Genomic DNA, 25,398 nt, shown 5'->3' with positions numbered 1-25,398 from the left:
GGGGTCTCCACGGCTTCTATCTCCCCCGCGGCTGGGGCTACCCTTCCAGCTACGGAAGACTCCACGGTGTGCGCCCCCAGGGCCTCCCAAACTGTTTCCAAACTGCCCAGGCCGGTGGTGGACGCGTGGAGTCTCGGCGAAAAGGGCTGGGTTTCGAGTGGGGGGTGATCGTGTGTATGACTACTAGAAGCCTGGAGGGGAGGCAGACGTCGACCCCAAACGAGTTTGCAATCGAGGTATCTCCGATCCCGCTTCCTCTTTGGCCCGCACGCCCCCTCCCTCCCAGGAGCTGTGCTGGGGAAGGGAAACCAAGGTTTGGAACCACACTAGCCTTCACATTCCTGGGAGGATACAACCCTCGCCTGGACGGGGAAGATAGCTCTTTCTCTTTATTTTTTCGTTTTTATTTTTTGCCTTTCTGTTTTTATTTTTGGAGGGGAGCGCCCAGTAATTGTCTTGAACACATGCTTCTCCCTCCCTCCTTCCTCCAGCCACCAGCGACAGAGAGTCCCCTTTTTTGCATTTATCATTTTCCTTCCCCTTTCTTTATTAAAGGTCCGGGAGTGGCGGCGGCCAATCAGCGCTCGGCTTCCATTTTGTGAGTTCAACTCGTAGGCTTCCCCGGCTTTTCGCGTGGATCTGGTTGCAGACGCCCTCGGTCTCTCTTCTCGGGCTGCCGAGGCGAAGCAGCCGCCTCGCCGGGGCTTCGTGGTGGTGTATTTCATATTGGGGCTCTTTTCGGGGTTTGTAATTTGGCCGTGGGTAGGTAATTGGCTGGAGCAGGGCGGCAGGGTGCGGCAGCCAATCAGCGCGCGGCTTCTATAGGGCTTGAGTTATTAGACGCTGATCTCAAAACATCCTTCATCAGACTCCAAGGAGAGGCCAACAGATGAGGGAGCCATTTTTCTGCAATGGAATTAAATGGCCAAGTGGGTTTTTCCTTTGTTGCAAATGGGGAATGCTTTTCCTTTGACTCCACCATCCAGTTCAGGACGCCTGAATGTGTTTAACATTTGCCAAAGGACTCACACTTGGAAGAATGAAGACCTTTTAAAAAGATCTGGATTTTTCCTTATGACTTGGAATCCATCTTTGTCTTGTATAACTAGGTCATAGCACACTATTAATGTCAGCAGTTAACAGTTTTGAATTCAAAAAAACCTAAGTAAATGACATATTTAATTTTTTTCCTTTTTTTTTTTTCTCGGGTGGGTGGGTGGGAGAGCTTGGAGCTGTCTTAATCTGTATTCTCTTGACTGAACAATAAATTTTTAAATATAGTTTCCTCTATTAAACACTTAAGCCTGACCATCTTATTAATTCTATTTTTTAACAAGGTAATGTTTTAAATGTATAGTTGTAGCGAAACGGCAACAATAACAAAAAAACTGTGAGCTGTTGTTACTGTTAAATTTTCTAAAAACCTTTTACATTGTAAGTACCCAATCCATTCTGTCCTTAACTGCACTGCCGTTCTCGTGTTACTGTCGCCTGAGATGTCCTGAATTTTCGGAAGCTTCATCTGCATGTATGTCTTTGTCTTTGTCTGATGTAAGTCAGTTAAAATGCTTTTAGACGTTTTTGCTTCTATAAAGCTACGATTTTTTAGCTTCGAGCTTTTTGGAAAAAAAAAAATGTTTACAGCCATAGTTGCTATTCAGATTTCTTCCCAGTAGCTCGTACACTCTTTGAAAATCGATCTATTTGAAGAAAAACAGCTGTTTTTCTCGAACTGGGTGTGGGGTGGTGGAGGGTAAGAGAAAGGAAGACCTTTTGTATAAAAAAAGACTGAAAGCCGCCTCTGAAAACTAGATTAAAACTGGAAAACAAGCCCTTAGCCGGTTCAAGCCAAACACCTACGTTGAGTCGGTGGTATTTTCTGTGGCGGTTGGGATGGCTGGTTTTGCCTTTTGTTTTGATTTGACTTGTGTTTTCGCCTTTTGTTTCTTAATGACGATCACACCATTGGTAAATCCAGAGCACTAAACAGCCCTCAGCGAAGCCGCCTTTTTGCCAGCCCAACCCTGGAAAGTTTGCAGTCGTGGAAGGAGCAGAAATACCACGAGTGTAACTTACAAAGAAGGTAACAAAGGGACACCAGAACCCCAGGTTTCCCCCCAACTAAACAACCAAACATCCCCCACCTCCCAAAAAAAGACCTGTTATTTTTATAATATCTCCAAAAGCGCCGGCCAGCTTTTTCTTCTAGACGCCATGGCGCCGGGCTGAGTGGGTAAGTAAAAAACTAGACTAAAAAAATTTGTTTTCAAGTGTCTTTTTCCCCCTTCGAGGAACTCTCGATTGAGCAGGCCATGGGCTGCAGATGATTGGGAGCTGGGATTTCTTGAGCTTGAGCTTGGCAGCCGATTGCAGTGGGTGGGTGAGGGGACTAGGGCTCTCCAGACCCCTCTGCCTCTTTTGCACCCAAAGGCGAAGAGAGCCTGTCCCCAGTACCCTGGGGCATCCATGGAGCCGCCTGCGCTAGTCCCTTTGGCTCGCCTCAGGTTTGCACCTTAGTGGCAGAGAAGAAATCGAAGTGTTTTGGAGATGGAGGGGCTGAAAAAAGCGAGGAAACCTTCCCACCCATCTTAAAGTCTCGTTCCTGATTGATTGTGGGGGTTTCTGTCCCCCGGAAGCCAGCTTTTCGGGGCTCCGGGGCTCGCCTGCTCTTCCAAAGAGAAAAAGGACAAAAGGCCGGCGTCCATGTTGGCATCATGACGCAGCATCTCTCTCCCGCCTGCAGCCTGGCGCTGCTTGTCCTCCGGGCCGCGCTCGCTCCTCCCTCTCAAACACGAGTTTTATTTTCAGGTTTTTGAGCCGAGCCGAGGGCTGGGTCGGGTTGGAGCCAAGGCTGAAGCCGCCGGGCCATTCAATACTGCTCTCTGGCTAATGGCGGCCGGCTTTCCTCCTTCCTTCCGCCATCCTGCTTTTCCCTGGTTGTCGCTGGGAGCCGAGAGGCAGCCCCGGGCCCTAACAGCCTGCCAGGCACGGCGCCCGCGATCCTGGTGACGGGTCTCGGGGGGCCTTAGGCCCCGGGGGGCGTCGCGCACCCTAATTCTCCGCACTCGATCCCCCCGAGCCCCTCCCCCCAGGCGCGGTTCGGGCAGTGGCGGCCGCGGGGGGAGCCGAGGCCGGGTAGGGCGAGCCCCTGGAGGCGGGTGAGGGACCCCGATCTCCGTGGCAGCCCCGGCCTCCCAAGGCCCACACGGGCACGAGGCCTCGCTCTGGCTTGCACTGCCTGCCGTTCTGCCTCGGAACAGGAGCCAGTAGTTAGCCAAGGGCTAAGAGGCTGCTCCAGCCTCCCTTCACTGCCACTTGGCTTCGGGAGACCCACCCCTGCCTCCCCCAGACGTCCTTTGGTAGTCGAGCCGGAGGGGCGGGTCTCCCCTTTTGTCCCCACTTGGGGTTAGAGGCCTTCGCAGTGGCTTCACTTGGACGCCAGGGGCCCAGCCTCCAACCCAGCTCTCTGTGGGTTGGAGGTGTGTTTTGGAAGGGGGTGGGCTGGGGCTTGGGAAAGCCGATTGGGGCCTCCCCTTCGGGATCCCCCCCAGCCCCCCGCCGCGATAGTGCCCGAGGGTAAAGCCTTAGATCCTGGCCTTCCTGGGGGAGGGGATGTGGACAGGGCGGGTCTTTGGAAATGCAGATGAGTCGTCTCCCGCTGCTGGTCTCCTGGGTTGAACTTTAGTGACTCAGCCACCCTCACCCCACCCCCACCCATTCCACAGTGAGGGCCGCCTTGTCAGCTGGGAAAGGGGGGGGGGGGACACAGCATTTCTGTGACTCCCTTTCTATCTAGTAGACCCTGTTGGTATTGCATTTGGCCAATCCATTCTCTCTGAACCTACAAACTGTGGAATTGCCCTAACAGAACGTCCGAATTTACAGGTCTTGGCCGGAGACCGGAGCCATGTCTGTGTTATCCCCACTGTAGACAATCCTTGCTTCCTCTGGACATCTGGAGCAGGCCCAATTTGACTGAGAGCCTTCCCCCACTAAGGTAGGTAAGAGCCCTTTCCCCAAGTTCAGAGAACTGTTGCCGGGCTTTGACCTGCAGCCTTCGAAGGGCGGCTTGGGATCCCCAAACCTGCTGGGCTGGTTCTGCAGCCCCTCCCCCACGCTGATGTGGCGGTTGTGTGTGTGAAATGGGCGGCCTGCTGGGTCCATCCAGCCCCGCCTGTCAGCTTCTGCTGTGGGGCGTTTAGGGCGGGCGATTCTCATGCCGAATTTAGCAGCTTACTAGAGCAAGGACTACCAAGTATTTCCCAGTGGTGTGGTTTATGGTGGCTGGGAGGGCCCTGGAAACTTCTGAAGACGGTGACTGCTGCCAGGTTTCCCAGTGGTGCTTCAGACATTGTTCCTGAACCCCATTAGGGGGACCAGCTGAGCCCCCTTCTGATGTCTGCCTTGCTGGATAGACAAAGAAGCAAAAGATGTGAAGTGGTAGCCAGCTTCCCGAGAGAAAAGATTTCCTTGGCTTCTCCTTTTCCTGGATCCGAGCTCTCAACAAGGCCAGGTGTCGGTAGCCTGGCTTCTAGAACGTGACACAAACGGAGGCTGGCCCTTCACCTGTCTGTAGTGATCTTACAGAGTCAATGAGGTCTGTGCTTAGTCTCTGAGCAGGGTCTCCCCAGCTGCACCGGCATCAGAAGTCAGTGGTTGGACCCATTAAACCCGACTGTGCCCATTTCTCGAGTTTCCCTCTTAGGCAGTTACATCTAAGAACTTGCTCTTCTTACAAGGTTCCAGGTAGCACCAAGTTTCTAGACTCTCTCTAGTAGGTGGCACCTGGGATGTCACCCAGCTTGGTGGCTAGCAGTTGGCTTGCCCTCCTCCTAGGCAGGAAGCTTTGCTGCTGAAACTGGTGTGGCCCTTGATCCCTGACCCCTGGCCCCCTAGTGTGTTTCTCGTTTTGTTACTTTGATAAGCCATTTGGCCTCAGGTGCCGCGGCTCCTGCTGGCTTCCCCTATTTGGGCCTCAGCTTCCAGCCTCTAGTCTTCTCTTTTCTCCTCACCCCTACAGTGAGTGCTGACGTGTGAGTCGGGGAGCCTGGAAGGCTTCCCTGAGTTGTTGCTGGAGGCAGATTGGTGCCTAATCAGGGTGCTTCTAGTCTGGCAGCTGTAGGTTAGATGTGGACCTAGCTAGTGACCTTGGACCATTGCCTCTCTTCCCCCTCCCCGGGTTAAAAAGACCACAATACCTGCTGGAAAAGGTTGGTGGGAGGATTAAGTGAGATTAAGAGGGCCAGACTCCTGCTCTGACCTCACAACCAGTTGGCCTCCATTGTGATAAGGATTGTTGCTGGGAGTGGTTGCTGCCTGCGCCGGTGGGGGCTGGGCTGTCTCCAGGGCTCCTCCCCGCCAGCCCACTTCCTGAAGCACGTGCTGGAGCCTCCAGGCAAAGGAGAAAGAAAACTGGCTTTGCTTGGGAAGGCAGCCAGCCCTGTTTTTCTTCTAGTGTTTGAGTCCAGGCTGTTCCCGGGGCTCCGTAGGCTGTCCTGTGGTTGGGTCGGGATTTAAGGGCCACCCACCAATAGCCCCAAGAGAAGAAATGTCTCACCCAAGGTTATGAGGCCACCACGGAGCAGAGCCTGGACAGGGTTCCAGGTGTCTTGATTTTCAGCCCAGAACCTGGGCCCGTGACACCCCCTTGCCCAGCTGTCTGGGTTATTTTAGGCTCCCTCCCGTGCCAGCTGTCTGCCTTTATCACTGCCAGAGAGAGCTGTCTGGTATAGCAAGGCTCCACAATGGTCCCGTGGCTCCCGCTGGTGCAGAGGGCCAGGCATCAAGTCCGTCGATGAGCTGGCTTTCTGCTGGGAAGGCTGAACTCCTCACCCCTATTGAGAAGGGGGGCGGGGAGAAGAGCGCTTTGCTAGGTTGGTCTCGTTCATACTTTAGATACCTGGTAAGCCTTGGAACACAACTGATCAACCCTAAAGGCTCTGGTTAGAGTCCTTGGATCTGGCTGGGGTCTTTATCTCCTCCAGCCTCCCACTAATTGATTTAAGTCGCGCTGTGTCAGCTGTACCCTGGAGGGCTACAGGCTTTAGGGAGCAATTAGGCGCTAAGCTGTGACGTGGTGCTTGAAAGGGGAAGATGGAAGTGACCGGGACCAACTTGTGGCTTGCTCTCTACTTCAGGTCTTTTCCACCTCTCTCTCTCTCTCTCCTTTCTTTGGCCCCTTATCACCTCCTGGGCTGTAGGGTGGGGCAGTTTGTCCTGCTGTTGTTCCTGGCCCCGAGGGGTGCCCCGCCTCCTGGTCACCCACGGAGCGTGGGGCGGAGCCGCTCTGGCCTGCAGAGAGAGGGCCACGCCAGCAGAAGGCTTGCCTGAACTGGGAGGTGGCTGTACTCGATTTACTACACGAGATTCCAGTGTCCCCGCCCCTTCCGGCTCCTCCACCTGGCCCCGAGCCCAAGTTTGGAATATGACCTTTTTAGACTCTCTGCAACCGAGGTGGGTCGGAGGACCCGCCATCCCCGCTCTCCACGGCCCCCAGTGTTTTCTCGGATTGTTCCGTGCCAATGGGAACCAGGAGGGAAAGTTGAACAAAAACCTTCAGAGCTATTAAATTGTCGCGTGATGGAGGAGGGTCTTGCTGTGTCCGGGCTAGTCCTAGTGACAGGTTAGGACCCTAGGTATATCCCTTTGTACCAACGTTCGCTGGTTTTCCGCCTGGCTTCCAGAAATCACTAAGCCCATCCTCTGCTTGTTCCCTGGAGCTGTTAAGTAGCTGAGACTTGGAGCGGTCAGGCTGCCTAACCAGGTAGATAAGATAGCCTGGCTTCACCCCTCTGCTAGAGTCTTTATCTCCCCCCTCTTATCCGTTCCATCTGCATTTGGATAGCTCAATAATTGATTTATGGGGCCTCTGAATAGGGGAGTGGTGGCCTTAGCCTCCCCCACCCAAATTTGTACTTTGTCCTTAAAGGCTGCAGTCTGTTCTCCTCTGCCCCCCTGGATCTGAGCTTTAGTCTCTGCAGTGACCACCTGACAGCTCCCTGAGGGGGGTTTGAGGCAAGAACCCACAGAAGCAATTTCTTGCTTTCCTCTGCTCTCTAGGAATTCCTGGACAATGGAGAGTGCCCCAGGCCCCCTGAACATCTTGCTGATGAGGGAGTAAAGCCACCCTGGGTGGGTGTGAGTGCGCGCGCGCGCGCCTATCTCCTCAGCTGGCCCGGCCCGACCTCTGAGGAGGCTCTCACCAGCAGCTGGCTAGATTCCTGGTTATTTTTAGTTACAGATCCAGCCCCACCATCACCACCAGAGTTGAGTCCAAATCCAACACTCTAGGCCGGGTAGTGCTGGGACTTTGCCAGCCTCCTGCTGAGGTAGGGCTGGGTGAGTAGGCAGGCTGGAACGGGTGGGGTGGCCGTGTGCTGTCTGAACCCTCCCCAGAGCTGGTCGCTTTTGGTCATTTCCTCCCTGCAGACTTGCTCTTCCTCCACACAGGTCTGGGGGAGTTTGTGGGAAGCCAGGAGCCCTCTCTTGGTTATATGTAGTAGAACAAGTTTTTTTTCTTAGAAGTGAATTCTCCCCTTGGCAAACTGCAGCCAGCCAGCCTCCTGGGTCGAGAGCCAAGCCAAAAGATGTCTGAGAGAAGAAACCTGGGGTCCTGCAAAGGTAAGTGGGTCCCAGCCCACTCTCAATCCCCCTCTCTCTGTGTGATTGCTATTCCACACTGGAGTCACCTGCTCTGTGCTTCTGAGGAACCTCACCTCTGGCACATCAATGGAAATTGTCCTTCCCTTTTTATTTATTTTTATTTATTTTTTATTTTTTGCCACCCTCACTGGCCACTAAGAGATAGCCCTAGCTCCTCCTCTCCTGCCTGGTTTTGACAGGACTCACTCCATTGAGTCCTGTCTCGTCTCTTTGCAGCCCTCCTCCTCCCCCCCCCCCCCCTTCAGCCAGCACTTAGGCCCTCCCTGATTTAGCCCGTTACCTTGACAACCACTTGGGCCTGTCTCCCTCATCACCACTGAAAACCTGAAGGTGGTTTTCCAGCTGCGGTACATTTGCCCAAGTTGGGCACCCCTCCAGCTTCTATTGGCTCGCCCTCTATACAGCTGTACCCAATATAACAAACACAACCTTCCTGGCCCCTCAGCTGTAGTCTCGAAATTGATCTCACTGGTCCCGGGAACTCCGTCAATACTGCCTCCTCTAGACTGAGCTCCTCACAGGCAGGAACATGGTTGTTTCTCAATAAACAAGTTGCAAAAAAAGGAATGAGTGAGTTGCTGAACATTTGTCTATGGGCGGTTGATCCAGTGACAAGAGGGGCTTCTCCCTAACAGCTGGAGATTGGTTCAGGTTTCCACCCACCCTGTTGTCTTTGCGTTTTCACGGGCGGTCGCTGCTGTCCTCTGGTGGTGGAGCCGTGTATTGCGTCTCCTGGCGCAATGGGGGAGGAGGCGGGGAAACAAGGAGTGAGGTTGGTAGTTACTCCACAGAGTAAAATTTTCTTGATGTTTGCTGAGAACTTGAAAATCAAGACTCCCCATTGTGAGGCCCAGGACAAGAGCTTTGCCAACACTGCTTTGAAGAAATGAACTCCTCTAGTAGAATTATATTCACCCTCAGGATCTGCCTACTGCTGGCAGTCTCCTGGGGTCCTACCGCTTGACCACTGGCCTGATTTTGGAGGTGGACTCGCGGCACACAGTAACAGGAAAAGCATGGGTCGCAGTGATATGAGCCAGCTGTACTGCTAGTAGTTCTGGGAGTACTAGCAATTTGAATGGGGATGAGAGTGGAGCTCCTGGGGTGAAAGACCGGACACCAGAACACTTATTGGTAGCGACAAGGATTATCCGTTTCCAAAGTTTACGGAAGGTCCAGATATTCTCAACTAGGGCTCTCGGCTTGTCACATTTGCGACTTGTCATGTTTGGGGTCGCCCTTCCGAGCCGAGTATCTTGAGTCCGCCCTGAAAACAGGCTGCTGACGGAAGGCATTCGCCGGCAGGGGGCGCCATGGCTCCACAGTACGGGCCAACGGAATGGGTGGGCAGGGTAGGTGGGCAGAATTCCTGCATTTGCACACCGGCTAAGGCCAGGGTCAGACTATGTGGACACACACAACCCACCTTTTGGCATCTTCTCCGAACGACCGCGGCTACAACCTGTGGGAAGATAAGCTGTAGCAGCAAGGGCTGGATGCGAACCCGGGTGCTAGGATACAGCCCGCCAATCAACGTTTTCTCTGTGGGGGTGGGACCGGCCAATCAAAGGGTCCTTGCTAGAAGGCGGAGCTTGCCAACTAAAGGCTGTCTCTGTGAAGAGGCAGAAACCACGAATCTACTAAGCAGGGGGTGGGGGTGCACTGCGCTTGCGGTTCAGCATCCATTTCTTCAGGTTCTTCATTTCCCCTGGGACTGCAAGACAAATACCCGGGGTCCCCGGACCATAGCCGAGGAGAATTAAGACAGGGTGGTGAACCTGGGAGGCTGCCTGGCAGAGGTGGCGCCAGCTGCCCGTGGGTGGAGCCTCGTAGCCCTGCCCTGTAACCCCGCCCCTGCCCTGTCGCTCTACTGGGCTCTAGCCAGCGCGCAGCATCCAGCGCTGCGGGCTCCGGGCTATGGACGCCCCGGGTGCTCCGGCCCCAGCCGCCGCCCCCAGCTCGGCGAGGAAGGAGCTGAAGATAGTGATCGTAGGTGACGGCGGCTGCGGCAAGACGTCCCTGCTAATGGTGTACTGCCAAGGCTCATTTCCCGAGGTAAGGCCCGCTTGGTGGCAGGAGGGGTGAGGATGGGCTTGGGACCGCAGGGAACAAGGGCTTTACCCCAACCTGGACCCAGGCCCCAAGCCTGGACCATGGAGTCTCAGCTGTCTCCTCCAGGCAGCCCTTTGAGAATTCCTGAGCCCAGTGGTTTGCCAGGTTCGAGCTGGTTGGAGTGAGGGTGTTAGACAGTCGTGGGGGGAGGGATATGTCTGGGATGGTTAGCTCACCTTTGCACCCCTTAAAAGATCAACCCGACCCCCCCCCTCTCTCGCAGCACTACGCCCCGTCGGTGTTTGAGAAGTACACGGCTAGTGTGACAGTGGGTAACAAGGAGGTGACCCTGAACCTCTACGACACGGCTGGTGAGTGCACCAGAGCACACAGGCTCCCTGTGGTCATTCCCAAGGTTTCCCCTGCCTTCTGGGGCATTTCCTTCATGACACCCTAACAGGCCAGGTCCCTGCAGGATGCTGGCTGGCTGGGAGGCTCTGGAAGCCAAAAGGACCCTGGCCATCTCAGCTTTAAGTGGAGGTGATAGATTGAGGTGAACTCTGGACCCCCTTCCCCAGCATCCCCCACCCCCCAGCGCTAAGTACCATTCGTTCCCTAGCTATGTTCCTCTCCTGTGGTTCTAGGAAACGTGGGCTGTACTTCTACCTCCCAGGGCTGCAGAATTCGTTCCTTACTGTGTGTGGTCTTTGCTTTGAGTCCCCTGGGGGCTTGGATTCCAATTAGCTGTGTTCCCCAGCCCTATAATTTTAGTTTAGTGAGATCTGGATCAGGGCTGTGACTCCTGGATGCTGCGTATGGCTGGGCAGGTCTATGTGTTGGGACCCCCGAGGTCCTGTGTGAATGTATCTCTCTTCCTGTGCCCCTGGATTCTGGGATCCTAGAGCTCCAGTCTATTCTGTGGTTTCTTGGTCTTGGGCTGTGAAGAAACAGACGATTTGCGCTAAGGCTCTAAAGTCTGGCCAGGCAGTGGTGGCACGAGCACGCCTTTAGTCCCAGCACTTGGGAGGCAGAGGCAGGTGGATTTCTGAGTTTGAGGCCAGCCTGGTCTACAGAGTGAGTTCCAGGACAGCCAGGGCTGCACAGAGAAACCCTGTTTCAGGGGTGGGGGTGGGGGGAAGACTCTAAAGTCTGGATCAAAATAAGGCACTCTCTGCTACTGCCAGCACCTCCGAGAGGGAACTTCTGCTCATAGTCCACAAACGCAGTGGTTCCCTTTGGGATGTCATCAGCCTTTGCAGGGTAAAGGTTGGGCCAGGTGGAGCCTCACCCATCTCTGTGACTCAGTGTTTAGTGACGGGTGGAACCACGTCATTGAGTGCCCCTTCCCTGCTAGTCCACCCCTGCATGTGTGACAGTCGCTGATCTTAGTTGGACCCCAAACCCAGGCACTCTCTCCACCCTTCTGGAGAAGATCAGGAGGGGGAGGTCACCACCTCAGGTCTTTATCTCATTCTAGTAATGGGCAGGTTCTATTGGAGAGACACCCAACACCTCTGAGTGACCAGTGGAGGCTCCCCGCCCATCTCTTCCAACCCCAGGTATATGAGGAAGGAATTCCTGAGGTGTGGCTTAGATAGCAGTAAGTCTGTCTGGAAAACCCACTTTCACATGCCTCTTATTAGGAACCAAGGAGGGGCAGAACCATTGACCGCACTTTGAGGCACGTTCTGGCTGAACAGTCATTGCATACCGCCCCACAGGAGAGGCCAGGAAGTCTGTTTTTCCCTCCCTCTGCCATCAGTCTTTCTTCTCACATCCCAGAGTTCCCTGTTCAGGAAAGCCCCCACCCCCTGCACCCCACCTACCCCCCAGCACCAGACCAGAGCAGAGACCATTTTGGGCATTTCTTGGAACAAAAAAAGATGCTCAGTAGACATGTTGGGCAGCGGTGTCCTGTGAGGGTGAGGGCTCAGAGAGCTGCTACCAGGTGGAAGGATGAGTTTGTCCCAGGAGGCTGTGGAGAGATGGAGGGAGAGCCCAGTGGCCGTCATCAGGAGGTTGTGAGGATTGCTTGGTGTAATGATCTTGTCTATGACTTTCTGCTTCGTGTGTGGAAACAGACCGAGAGAGACTCTGACTTGAGTTCACTGGTTGTGCCACTGAAGGCTTCTGAGCCTCATTTTCATCTTTCCTCAGAGCTAAGAGTCAAGGGAATTAAATCAAATTCCATACACACAGCAGCGCAGGGACTGGCTCTTGGGCTGCTCAGCATATACCGTTCTTTAGACTTCTTTGTTTTGTGCTAGGGCTGGAAATCAGGCTCTTATGCATAACTAAGGTCTACCCTGAGCTACATCCCCAGGCCCTCCATCTGAGTGAGTCTGTCTGTCTGAGACAGGGTCTCTGTTCCTCTTCCTAGCCTCAAAACATCCTGAGTAGCCCACCCTGCCCTCTGATGCTACCTCAGCCTCCTGAGGTATGCACCACCACACATGGCTCTGGCCCCATCTCTTTCTGCAGGAAATCTAGACGGGCCACACACACTTTTCTGATGGAGAATCTAGATGGGCCCTCAAGAATGTCCCTCGGTGACTAGGGAAATTCTAATGGCAGGAGGAAATTCCCTGGCCAGAGAGCAGTGTGCTTGTGAGGCTGGGTCATTCCTCTCGTGTGTGCACAGGGTTTGTCCGGAGGAGGCTCTAGAAGATTCTGTGGAATAAATGAATTCATCATTGGCGAGATGAGTCAGCTCTACCTGTGGCTGCCTCTTGGGCTAATGTGGGGGAAAATGACGGTCAGTAACTGTCTAGACTAGAGAAAAGGGGAGGCTTAAGGGGGTGAGATCAATGACTGAGTTAGAGATGAATCTAGAAAGTGCCATAGAAAGTTCTAGAACTGGGGAGAGCAGCCTGCCTTTCCAGTCAGCTGTGATCAGAATTACGGGACAGGAATGACCCCCCAAAGTTGAATTTTCTTCTAAACCCAAAACGGAACGCTAGGTCCATGCCCACAGGGCCCATATGGAAGGCCCCTGTGGCTACTTGTCCCCATCCTGCGGAAGTAGTCAGAGTCACCCCAGCCCTTTACTGAGCACTGGGTGCTCAAGAGGTAGAGGGGGTGGGGCCACAGCACTCACAGCTCCAGTAGCCTCCCCTGAGCCCTGACATCTTCAGACAGGAAGCTGTGGTGAGGCTGGGGAGGTTCCTGGGCAGAGGGGTGGTGTCATGGTGGGGTTGTTTGGACACCATCCAAAGGCTCTCATCTAGTACCGGAGGGACACAGAGGTTTGGGGAGCTATGTGCAAGAGAATCAGTAGGAGAAAAGTGTGTGTGGCAGGTTGGGAGGGGGGCGTCAGGAGCTGCTAAGACAAGGGATCAGGACAAGACAGGGGCTGTGGATCCTGGAGTAAGTCAAGTCAGGGACCATGGGCTAAGGTCAGGCTGGGACTTCCCCGACTCTTCCTGTCCCCAGGGAGAAAAGGGGGTGGGAGTGGGCTAGCTGAGCGACTCAACTCAGCAGCTTCCCCTTCTCATGCTGCCACCACCCTTCTCTAAGCAATGCTTTAGTCAAAACAGCTCACCTCCCGCAGTGTAAATGCCCCTCCTACAGATCTGGGGAGCACTGCTCGCCAGTCTTCAACTCAGCTCTGGGACTTAGGAGCCCTGTCCCGGAAAAGGAACCCAGCTGTCAAGGGGACGCCCCCACTTCACAGAGGAAATGTGTCGGGTGGAGTGACAGCCTCACTTCCACCTGCCCCACAGACTTCGAGACTTGAGAGCTCAGGCCCACAGCCTCCTTCCTTACTAGAACCAAGGGCATGCTGGCAGCCTTCTGTGACTTTTCATCTTTAATAGACCAACCTAGTGGGTTAGAATCGCACCCAAGTCATTAACCTGTGCCCAGCCCCAAAGTCTTTTTGGTTTACAAATCAACATATACCTCAAATCCACACTCTCCCAGATGAAGAAATGGAGGCTTAGGAAGAAAAGACTCAGGCCCCTGGTTGTGCACCTCAGTAGGGCAGCAGTAACTAACTAAATTCCTTGTCTTTTGTTTGTTTTTTTAATTATTTATTTTATGTACGTGACTACACTCCACCTGTCCCATTACAGAAGGTTGTGAGCCACCATGTGATTGCTGGGATTTGAACTCAGGACCTCTGGATGAGTTGTCAGTTCTCTTAACTGCTGAGCCATCTCTCTAGTCCTTGTTTTGTTGTTTGTTTGTTTGTTTGTTTGTTTGAGACAGGGTTTCTCTGTGTGTAGCTCTGGCTGTCCTGGAACTCAATCTGTAGATCAGACTGGCCTTGAATTCAAAGATTGGCTGCCTCTGCCTCCTCTGCCTCTCTGCCTCTGCCCAGCTCAAATTCCTTATCTTATTCCTTATTCAGTGTAGGACCCACACTGAATCCTACGAAAAATCAGGCCAGGCAGAATCAAGCCCGAGAAGCAAATAGTGTCTAAGCCAGTTCCCCGTTTCCTCCCCGGTGCTCCCAATTTCATGAGACAGCTGTTTGTGCCTCTGTTTTCCCCAGCAACCTTGTTAGGACTGGGGTGTTGTCCTAATTTAGTATACTGTTGCTGTAACAAAAACAGTTATCAAAAGCAACTTTGTGGGGAGAAAGGGCTTCTTTGATTTATAGCCCATCTTTGAGAAGCCAATGCAGGCACTCCAGACAGAAACTAGCTCGGTGTGGCGACCCCCACCAGAACATTGTTTCATTACTACTTCATAACTATGATTTTGCTACTGTTAGGAATCGTATGTAACTGTTAGGAATCGTAACGTAGATATCCGACACGCAGGATATCTGATCTTTGTGAAAAGGTTGGTTAGCCCTCAGGGGGGTCGCAACACAGGTTGTGAAACACTGACCGAGAGGCAGGCACTGAAGCAGAGAGCTCAGAGGAGAGCTACTTACAGGTTTCCTTAGCTACCTTTCTTACCTAACCCAGGACCACCGCTCAGGGGTGGCACCACCCAAAGTGTGTTTATCCCACCTCCACAGTTAGCAATCAAGATAACGCACCGCACCCCAGACATGCCTGCGGGCCCATCTGATGCAGACAAGTGACAATTGAGGTTCTTTCTTCTCAGATGTGTCAAGTTGACAACCTAGATTAGCTGTTGTTACTGGTGCTTAGAATGAAGCTTTCTCCCTGCCTTCTGGGGGTAGGCTGAACAAAACAAAACAAAATAAAACAAAACAAAACACCTTTTATGACAGAGTCTGTCTAGCTGTGAGGGATAAGGCATTTCCATTGTCTGCGTCTTGGTTTCTCGGGCTAGGCGACAGTGAGGGCCTAACTTGTATGGTTGTTGTGCAGAGTGGTAAATTTGCCTGATAAATTGTGTGTGTGGAGACAGCTCAGTGGTGTGGAGTGTATACTTCATTTGCAGATGACCTGAGCCTGTTCACAGCACACATGCCAAATGTAAGTCCGGATTTGGGAGAGCTAGTACTCCCATGGGCACCCACTTTCTCAAGTTCATAGATCACTTTATTGATGCACGAATTTATATAAAATTAAAAATTTTTATTTTTTATTTTTTTCTGAGGCAGGGTTTCTCTGTGTAGCCCTGGCCGACCTGGAACTTACTTTGTAGACCAGGCTGGCCAGGAACTCAGAAATCCGACTGCTTCTGCCTGCCTCTGCCTGCCTCTGCCTGCCTCTGCCTCCCTAGTGCTGAGATTAAAGGCGTGCGCCACCACACCCGGCTTAAATTTTATTTTAAAAAGCATTTTGAACAAGTTAGGCATTCACAGATGAATATTACTATCTGTCCACATCTCTGTAATTGCCAAGTCTCCCCTGCTCTTACAGCTCCATTTCACAGATAAGAAAACTGAATGTGGGGTTCAGTCCTAGTGGGGAGGCCTTTGTGGACACGCTGGGTGCTTTTTAGAACAGCTGGGGCAGGCAGCCGACATTGGCAGGGGGGACGAAGCTATTTGGTACTGCAGTTTTACAGAGTGCCCAACTGTGACCTTGACAGACTTGCTCTCCTGAGTCACCTCGTGGGTGCTGCTTGAATTAGCACAGATCAGGAAGCGGAAAACCAACGCCAAAGGGCTCTGTGGGCACCGGGCTGGACTTAGCTTTTTCCATTTGGTCGCTGAATTTCTACTGTGCTCACCTCACTTCCAAGACATGCGCAACGACCCCCTCCCTGGGAAGGAAACAAAAGTCGTCAGGACACTGTGCCATCAGATAATAAGATGTATCCTAAGGCAAAGCAAAGGAGAACCTTTGTAATGGGACAGACGGACACACCAAGAGGCCATTGGTTCAGGGTGGTCAAGAAAGGTTTCCTGGAGGTGGTGACATTTATGCTTAGGTAAGGAGGGAGAGAGAACCAGCCAGCTGCAACCTGTCGGGAGAACCTTCTGGAAGAGAGACCAGCAACAGCAGAGTGTGTGAACGAACACTCTTCAGCCCACTGTGGGTCAACTTCCTCCTACCTACAGCAACCTGACTCCGCCCACTTCCACCCAGCTCGCTCGCTCTCTCTCTCTCTCTCTCTCTCTCTTTAATGCAGTAGTGGAGTTGTATGTAGTTACTCTGTCCCACACACATCTCAGCCCTCATCTCTGCTGCTGCCACTTGAACCAAAGCAAGCCATCGATTAGCCACTACTTCCTGACTGGGCGGGGGGTGGGGCTGGGGTGGGGGGCGTGGGGTAGGGATTCTTAAAGGATACAAGTGGTAAACAGTGTGCCCTGTTTACCTGCGAGACTATGGAACCTGTGTGGAACAAGCAGGAGGAGACACACTTGGAAGAGCAGGGACGACCTATCAGTAGCATGCAGAGAAAGCACCAGCCAATACCTGGACCTCATTTTACAACTGGAGATGGTAGTCTCTAGACGAGTGGTTCTCAGCCTGGGTCGTGACCCCTTTTGGGTCCTGAAGTGTTCCTTTTATAACAGGGGTCACACCAGATATCCTGCATATCAGATATTTACACTGTGACTCATAACAGTATCAAAATTACAGTTATGAAGTTGCAGTGGAAATATATTTAGAGTTGGGGGTTACCACAGTATGAGGAACTGTGTTGAAGGGCCGCAGCATTAGGGAGGTTGAGAACCACTGCGCTAGGTAAATTTTTGGAAGAGAGTGTGTTTGTTACACCGGACATCACTCCTACCTGCACCTACAACTTTAGACGGCTAGAGCCTATTTTTACCCAATATAGAATAAGAGCTGTTAATTTGTATTAATTCCACTTAGAATGGGGGTGGTTTGGAGTTGGCTCCTCGATCTGTGGCTGTGGGTAACTTGCTTATCTTCTGTAAACTGAGCCCTTAGTGTAGGAAATCTGAGCACAGTTATTCCTTGGTACCCGCACCCCCATTGATAGTAAAATCCCTTGGAGACTCAAATTTAATCCTTACACCATCCTCAGTAGCTCAACATCTTTTTTTTTTTTTTTTTTTTTTTGGTTTTTCAAGACAGGGTTTCTCTATGTAGCCCTAGCTGTCCTAGAACTCACTCTGTAGACCAGGCTGGCCTCAAACTCAGAAATCTACCTGCCTCTGCTTCCCAAGTGCTGGGATTAAAGGCGTGCGCCACCATGCCTGGTCCACATCTTTACCTCATATCTTTACCCTGGGCTACTTGTGATACAGTATCAGTGCTGTGCAAACCCTTGCCATCTGGACTATTTAGGGAAAGGTGACAAGAAGTCTGCATTTGTTCAGTGGCCGTAAGTTTCTTTCTGAATGCTGGTACCTGACCTTGTTTCTGTGCTTACAGGATCCAAAGACACTAGGGGGACTGTGTTTATATTTTCCCTTTCATATTGAGTTGTTTGTTTGTTTTTTGTTTGTTTGTTTTTCGAGACAGTGTTTCTTTGTGTAGCCCTGGCTGTCCTGGAACTCACTTTGAAGACCAGGCTGGCCTCGAACTCAGAAATCCACCTGCCTCTGCCTCCTGAGTGCTGGGATTAAAGGCGTCATATTGAGTTGTAATTAAGTGCATATATTGGGGGGGGGGGGTTTAGGGTTGAGACAGGGTTTCTCTGTGTAGCCCTGGCTTTCCTGGAACTCACTTTGAAGACCAGGCTGGCCTCGAACTCAGAAATCCACCTGCCTCTGCCTCTGCCTCCTGAGGGCATCTTTTTTTAAAGACTTATTTTTATGTATATGTTTACCTGTGTGTATGTATGTGCAGTACATGTGTGACAGGTGCTTATCGGAGGTCAGAAGAGGGAATCAGGTTCTCTGGAGCTACAGATGACTGAGCCACGTGAGGCCTGGGTACAGAACTTGGGTTCTCTTTGCGAGTGGGGAATACTTTTTAAGTAAGTACACTGTAGCTGTCTTCAGACACTTTTTCTTCTCGATCCAGCCCCAGAAGACTCCAGAAGAGGGCATCAGATCTCATTACAGATCTCATCATGTGGTTGCTGGGATTTGAACTCACGACCTTCCGAAGAGCAGTCAGCGCTTTTGACCGCTGAACCACCTCTTCTGTCCCTGGCACACACCTTTAATCCCAGCACTCAGGAGGCAGAGGCAGGCAGATCTCTATGAGTTGGAGGCCAGTTTAATCTAAATAGTTAGACCTAGGACAACCAAGACTATATGAGATCTTGTCTTTAAAAAAAAAAAAAAAAAAGAAATCAATCAATCAATCAATCAATCAATCACTGGTAGTTTGGAGAGGATGGCATGGGAGCAGGGCCACTAACAAGCAATACACAGATCCAAGCTGTCCATGAGGCTCTCTGCAATGACAGCCACCAGCCTGGAGTGACAATTATTTGAAAGGTAGCCAGCTAGTACACTCAAGGACCTCAAGGTTTTCTTGTTAACTGGTGACATTCAGATAGTCACATAGGCTGGAAGCTGCCCTGTGGGATACACAGGCTTAGAAGGACATTGACAGAGGTCTGAAGAGAAGACTTTTTGGGTCCTATATGGGATAACATCCTGAGTCAGGGCCTCACTGTCCCACAAAGGGTCTCCTGGTTGTAGTGAGGAGGGAGACTGCAGTGGAGGCCACTTCTCCTGTCTTGAAGGGTCTTGGGCAAAAGTACAGCATATGTCATTTTCCTGGCTCAGCTGTCACGTGACGACATGATGGCCCATGTATACTTAGATAAATTACACATTAGAGGGATTCTGGCTGGTGGCACCCCACAGGGCAGCTTTTATTGTCCATGTCCCACATTGGGTGGGCTGGTATGTGCCAGCACTTGGAAGTTGGAGGCAGATGGGTCTGGAGTTCTAGACCAGCCTGGAATATGTGAAACATATCTCAAAAAACCAAACAAACAGGGCTGGCAAGATGGCTCAGTGGGTAAGAGCACTGACTGCTCTTCCAAAGGTCCTGAGTTCAAATCCCAGCAACCACTTGGTGGCTCACAACTACCCACAATGAGACCTGATACCCTCTTCTGGTGTGTGTGAAGTCAGCTACAGTGTACTTATGTATAATAATAAATAAATCTTTAAAAAACCAACCAACCAAACAAACAAACAAAAAAACAAAGCTAGGCAGTGGTGGCCCACACCCAGCGCTCAGGAGGCAGAGGTAGATAGATCTGTGTGTTTGAGGCCAGCCAGAGCAAGCGAGTTTGAGGAGAGCCAGGACTACACAAAAGAAACCTGCATGAAATCCCTAAAATACACACATGTGTGCACGCATGCACGCATGCACGGGTGGCACATGCCTTTAATCCCAGCACTTCAGGGACAGAGGGAAGAGTTAGAGGCCAGCCAAAGCGTACATAGTGAGACCATTTTAAAAAACAACAATAAAAACAAACAAAAAACCCACAAAGGGCTGGAGAGATGGCTCAGTGGTTAAGAGCACTTGCTGCTCCTCCAGAGAACCTGGGTTCAATTCCCAGCACCCACACGACAGCTCGCACCTGTCACTCCAATCCAGGGGATCTGATGCCCTCTTCTGGCCTCTGCTGGCACTGCATGTACGTGATGCATAGACATACATTTAAGCAAAACACTCATTCACACACAAAAGCAGCCAGTGTTTTTAACAGCTGAGCCATTTTACCAGTCCTATAAAAAATTTTTTAAATTAGTTAATTAAAAATTATTTTTTGTCATCTGAAGACAGGGTTTCTTTGTGTAGTCCTGGCTGTTTTGGAACTAGCTCTGTAGACCAGGCTGCCCTCCAACTCACAGAGATCCACCTGTCTCTGCTTCCTGAGTGCTGGGACTAAAGTCTTGCACCAACTACCACCTGCTTTCATACATACGAAATAAATCAACTTTAAAAGTTAGGTGCTAGCCGGCCGTGATGGCGCAGGCCTTTAATCCCAGCACTTGGGAGGAAGAGGCAGGCAAATTTTCTGAGTTCAAGGCCAGCCTGGTCTACAAAGTGAGTTCCTTTCTGAGTTCAATTCCCAGCAACCACATGGTGGCTCACAACCACCTGTAATGGGATTTGGTGCTCTCTTCTGGTGTCTGAAGACAGCTACAGTGCACCCGTATAAATAATTTTTTTTTTTTAAAAATTGTTTAGATTTCTATGTATCAGTGTTTTGGCTGCACATATGTGTCTAGTAGCCCCCCACCTCCCACCCCCGCCCCAGATGTCAGAATAGGGCTTCAGATCCCCTGAAACTTGAGTAATGTGAGCCACCATGTGGTTGCTAAGAACAGAACCTGGGTCCTCTAGAAGAGCAGCCAGTGCTCTTAACTGCTGAGCCATTCTTCAGCCCCAATAAATCAATTAAAACAATACAAAAGAGAGTGAATGGAAACTGAGTCACTAGGGTAAAGGTTAACAACTGAATTGTCACTCAGATCTGGTGGAGGGGGACAATCAGGTTTCTACACTACAGAGGTGAGTGTAAAAAACAAACATCGAAGCCGGGCGTGGTGGCACATGCCTTTAATCCCAGCACACGGGAGGCAGAGGCAGGCGGATTTTTGAGTTCATGGCCAGCATGATCTACAAAGTGAGTTCCAGGACAGCCAGGGCTACACAAAGAAACCTTGTCTCGAAAAAAAACCAATGGGGTGGGGGTGGGGGACGAACATGGAAGCTCAGAAGAGTTTCCCTGTGTTCTCCCTGTCTTCTCTCTGAGAGCTTACAACTGTTAACAAGAGAAGTTTCCTTCCAGCTAGGCATGATGGTACACCCAACGCACAGAAGGCAGAGGCAGGCAAATTGACTGGGCGTTTGAGGCTAGCTTCTAGGTTCTGATTGGACTGGGGCTGTGGAGGGCTATGTTTGGGACCAGCGTCCTATGTTTCCCCCAGTGGGTATCAGCTGACTGCCCTGTGAGACGGGGTTATAAAAGTGCCTGTTCCAACCTCATTAGCATTTGCAAGGATGGGCAAGAGGAATCCAGACAGCTGTCCCAGAACCAAGGAGGAGGATGTAGCTCAACACTTGCTTCGGGACCTTGGGGATATCAAAATGGCAAAGACCCCGGATCTGAGTCTCAGACTTGGCAGGCAAGGGAACATATCCACCTTTGGCAGAATGGCTGCAGTTCACAGCTATTCTCTCTATTGACCACATACAATCTATCTCCCTTTCCCTGTCCCACCCATTCTATAAAGGAGGAAACTAGCCCCGCCCCTCCCCCAGGTCATCCCACTATCAAAGCCCAGACAGGGACCCCAGGCAGCCAGGGATTCATGCCTCTGACACTCCTTGCCCCCTGATTTCAGGGCAGGAAGACTACGATAGGCTGCGGCCCTTGTCCTACCAGAACACACACCTCGTCCTCATCTGCTACGATGTCATGAACCCCACCAGTTACGACAACGTCCTCATCAAGGTACTGTCCTGCCTGCCGGAGACAGGGCTCAGTTCCAGAGTGCTCCCTGCCCTGATAACCCTGCCTTCTCCCCTCCTCAGTGGTTCCCCGAAGTCACACATTTCTGCCGAGGGATCCCCACGGTGCTCATCGGCTGCAAGACAGACCTGAGGAAGGACAAGGAGCAGTTGCGGAAACTCCGGGCAGCTCAGCTGGAGCCTATTACCTACACACAGGTGGGTCAGGGGTCCAGCGATCCCTGAACAGCCATAGCCCAGGTTCGCGATCCCCGAACAGCCACAGCCCGGGTCCGCGATCCCCAAAGAGCCATAGCCCAAGTCCGCGATCCTCGAACATCTATAGCCCAGGTTCGCGATCCCCGAACAGCCACAGCCGGAAACCACCTAGGTCGTTCTCTTAACTGGAGTGTCTTACCAGGCTTTGGGGGGAGCTGAAGCAAACAAGGGTTAAATACTGTGCATGGTGGCACCCAGCCTTAACCCCAGCCCTCCGCCTGGTTGACAAAGTGAGTTCCAGGGCTACACAGTGAGGCCCTGTCTCACATCAAAGACAGATACTCATGATAGTATAGCCAAGATTTTTACATCACCAGCACACTCAAGTCGCCACGATTGCACCAACAGGAACATGAGTGGCAGCTAGCCCTCTATGCCTCCTCAGAATTCCGCGCCCCTCTCTGCTGAAAGCTGGGGAGAAAAGGGAACAGGTGGGGCCATCGAGTGGGCTTCTTGCATCCAGCCATGTGAACACCAAACTGGCCAGTGCTGGAACAGAGATGGGTTCCCACCAACTCTGGAGAGCCTCCAGAGTGAGCCCCAAACTTTTAAGACTCTGGGGGGGTCAGGAGACCCCAGAAACCACCACCCCTGCCCACCTAATTAACACTGCCTCTTCCCCCCACCCCCTCTGACCCCAGGGCCTGAATGCCTGTGAACAGATGCGAGGTGCACTCTATCTGGAATGTTCTGCCAAGTTTCGGGAGAATGTGGAAGATGTCTTCAGGGAAGCCGCCAAGGTGGCCCTCAGCGCCCTGAAGAAAGCGCAGAGACAGAAAAAACACAGGATCTGCCTGCTGCTGTGACCCTGGGGACAGAGGGCCTGACTGGAACTATTACAGCCAGGGACCCAGGCCCAGTGGGTCTTACAGTGTCTGGCATCTGGGGACTCTCAGAACATTCTGGAATGGCCCCTTTGGGTTCAGGCTGTAGTGCACTAGTGAATGAGGGTGCCAGACCCACCAATGTTCCTCTACTTCATGACTGGCACTTGTCCCAGGCCACAGGAGGGTCCTTGTCACAGCTCCTCTGCCCCCAGCCATGCGTGTCTCTCCCTTTCCAAACCAATTTATGCCTGAAACTCAGAACTGGCACCGGGGAATTGTGGGTAAGCATGGGTACACAACGCTGTTCACGAGAGTCCCAAGCCCACTGTTTCTGTCACAGTCTCCCTGAGCTCCTGAGATAGGCTCGGCTACATCCTCCAGCCCCTTCCTGCTTCCCTTCAGGAACCTGGGGACCACAGCCTATCAGGAGAACACAGGCATCAAGCCGGACGTGGGTCTGGCACCAGCTTCTCCCTTCCTACCACACCGAGGACTTCTGTCTCGGGCTTGGTCACAGCCTGAGATGCATGTTCAGAGTGAGAAGAAACAATCTCTCAAAATGTCAAAATATACTCGGGCCAGCCAGGCCACTCATCTGACCCCTGCTCCAGGTCTGACCTCCAACTCCCCAGCCGACTACTGGAAACTCCTGATGGTTGGGTTCATCCCACCATTGGGGACCTCAGACAAATGGGCTCTCCCTAGACTATGGCCCACCTGAAAATGGGTCATTAGTCAGTCAAGCTCCTCACTGGTCCACTCAGTTTCTGCTTCTACTGGATGTGGAGCTCAGGAGTAGCCTACCTCTGCCTCATTCCAGAACTGACATGGCCACCCCTGTCCACGCTGGACAATTTCTCAGAACTAGCCTGCTGACTATCTCCAACAGCCAAAGTCTTGAGTCCTGGCACTCCTCCTGGACGTCACAACTGTTCAATACCTACGTGGTATACCAGGTAGGTTTAGCGCCTCCAAGATGAAGGCACAGTCCGAGAAGAAACCATGGCCTTGGCTGGCCCCTGCCCCAGCACCACTTGACTTGGTCCCCTTCCCCAAATGCTCCAAGCCCCTGCTGTCCCCTGCGGAGCCAAACAAGGACCTCTTGTTCTCTCAGAACCCAAGGCCTTGTGAACAGATCGTGGGATACAGCAGCAGTCAGCAACCCACAGCCTGTGGGCCACATGTGGCCGGCTGCCTGGTTTTGTAAATAAAGTTTTATTGAATAGCCACCATCATGTAATGGCACTTTTTGCTCTACAAGTGCAAGCTGAAGCTGCCACAGGACTAGTCCACAAAGCCTAAGATACTCATCTTCTGGGCTTTAAGGGGAGGCGATCCCAGGTGCCTGCAAAGGATAGGCCAGGTGATCTGGGGACAGGAGACCAAGGGCAGAAATAGGGCAGGCATGAAGGGAGGGGCGGGCTGCGGCAAACAGGGGCAGGTAAATGCTCTTGACCTCTGGGAATGTTGCCAGGCCTTCCCAGTTTTTGCAAGGTAAACAGAAATCTGGATTATGTCGAATCTCACCATGGAGGAGGCGAGTTCTCATTTTTATCACATAACTAAAGAATTTTAAAGTAAGTCCTGTGAGGACCAAATGAAACGTGTCTGAGGCGGCCAGCCGTGACATTGGGTCTGAGCAGGCTGGGCAGGGACAGAACACTCAAACTGGACCTGTTTGCCCCTCCACTCTTGCTGCTTCCTGGACCTCACAGGGTCACACCCTGGGCTGAGCCCACTTAGACCCTTCCACTCCTCCCCTTCCCGTACAAAAAAGAACCTCTGAGATGAAGAGAGGAAGGGAATGGGTGACCTCCGAATGGCTGAAGTTCCAGTCACAAGGAGGGCCTGGCTCCTATGCCAAGGACTCTCAGCAAGTCTATGAAGGTGGCTGGAGGGTTCAGGCACCCAAGAGTCCGCCAGAACTCCAACAACCCAGAGGCTGGGCGCCCTCTGGTGGAGGCCGTCCGCGTCCTTAACACCCTGCCACATGGAGGTCCCAAGGAGGCTGCATCTCTTTCCCCCAGTGGCCAGCAGGCCTGCGGTTCCGGAGACCAAGGCAAGAGACAACACAGGTAGGTTCTCTGAGAACTTAAATATTTGTCCACCGCAGAAGGTGGGGCTGTGGGAGGCTTACAGAAGAGGTGGTGGCCCAGGACAGGGGAGGCTCCACAGGATGCTCAAAGTTTCATTCCTCCCGGTGCCTGGGACACAGTAAAGTAGCAGGTCGGCTAAAGCCAACTCGAGTGAGGCACATCTAAACCCCAGTGAGGGATTCAAATGATAGGAGTAGGAAGAGAGGGGTTCCCTGAGGCTTCTGGCCCCTCCCTGAAAGACAGACACAGGCCTGCCCACGGCCATTACACAGAGCTCCAGGGAAGGCAGGCCTCGGATTCCAGGGAAGCAGGGAAGACCCGATATTAAATATGTTATAAATAGGGAGCTGGGACAGGTTAATACTGCGCGCGCAGGTGGCCTTCACATTCCTCATGTCCGCCGGGGACCGGGGCCTTGGCCCTGCTCCCGGTGATGCTGCTGGCCCCTGAGATGTTGCTGCCCATGGCTACCACTGACCGGCAGCCAGGGTGCTGACTGGAACGCCCAGCAGTCTTAGGTCCCAAGGCCCCCAGGTGGCACAAGGGTCCGGAGGTTCATGGCTGCTTTGTCTTGTTTCTGTTCTTGTGGAGTTTGGCATGGACAACTTTGAGCGTGGTCAGAAAATTGCCCAGGAAGAGGATGAGGAAGGTGAGAGCCAGCACGAATACCTGGTCCATCCAGAGGGCAGCATCCCAAGATGCCCAGGGCAGGGGAGGAAGGAGGAGAAGTCAGTTCCTCTGGGGAAAGAACCCTCCACG

The 25,398-nt window shown here is 52.4% G+C and overlaps 2 protein-coding genes across 32 annotated transcripts in view; one reads left to right on the top strand and one right to left on the bottom strand.

Annotated features, from left to right (window-relative positions):
- The first annotated feature begins 143 nt into the window (after nucleotides 1-143).
- Rhof (ras homolog family member F (in filopodia)) lies at nucleotides 144-23,772 on the top strand. 27 transcript variants are annotated; one of them, XM_030254493.1, is made up of 9 exons: nucleotides 144-236; nucleotides 556-598; nucleotides 1,979-2,083; nucleotides 3,886-3,997; nucleotides 7,522-9,717; nucleotides 9,998-10,085; nucleotides 21,332-21,441; nucleotides 21,522-21,656; nucleotides 22,358-23,772. In XM_030254493.1, the coding sequence occupies exons 5-9, from the start codon at nucleotides 9,580-9,582 to the stop codon at nucleotides 22,520-22,522; spliced, it is 636 nt and encodes a 211-aa protein (XP_030110353.1). In that variant the 5' UTR covers nucleotides 144-236; nucleotides 556-598; nucleotides 1,979-2,083; nucleotides 3,886-3,997; nucleotides 7,522-9,579; the 3' UTR covers nucleotides 22,523-23,772. The 27 variants fall into 27 exon arrangements, with proteins under 27 accessions (XP_030110353.1, XP_030110336.1, XP_030110348.1 ...); XM_030254488.1 differs by lacking the exon at nucleotides 144-236 and adding an exon at nucleotides 7,235-7,328 and having other exon boundaries at nucleotides 511-598; XM_030254486.1 differs by lacking the exons at nucleotides 144-236; nucleotides 556-598 and adding exons at nucleotides 7,060-7,131; nucleotides 7,235-7,328 and having other exon boundaries at nucleotides 1,208-2,083.
- The window catches only part of Tmem120b (transmembrane protein 120B), a 41,949-nt gene continuing 40,289 nt past the window's right edge, over nucleotides 23,739-25,398 (bottom strand). For 2 of the 5 annotated variants that reach the window (XM_006530390.4, XM_011248230.3), the window contains one exon: nucleotides 23,739-25,308. In XM_006530390.4, coding sequence (XP_006530453.1) covers nucleotides 25,195-25,308 — 114 coding nt within the window. In that variant the 3' untranslated portion in view covers nucleotides 23,739-25,194. The remainder of the gene's footprint in view (nucleotides 25,309-25,398) is intronic. The other 3 variants (XR_003955668.1, XR_387570.4, NM_001039723.2) reach the window with 2 other exon arrangements.

The sequence above is a fragment of the Mus musculus genome, chromosome 5, assembly GCF_000001635.26.
Source record: "Mus musculus strain C57BL/6J chromosome 5, GRCm38.p6 C57BL/6J".
Classification (NCBI taxonomy): Eukaryota; Metazoa; Chordata; class Mammalia; order Rodentia; family Muridae; genus Mus; species Mus musculus.
The sequence above is the reverse complement of the archived record's forward strand: the minus strand, read 5'-3'. Positions and strand labels throughout refer to the sequence as shown.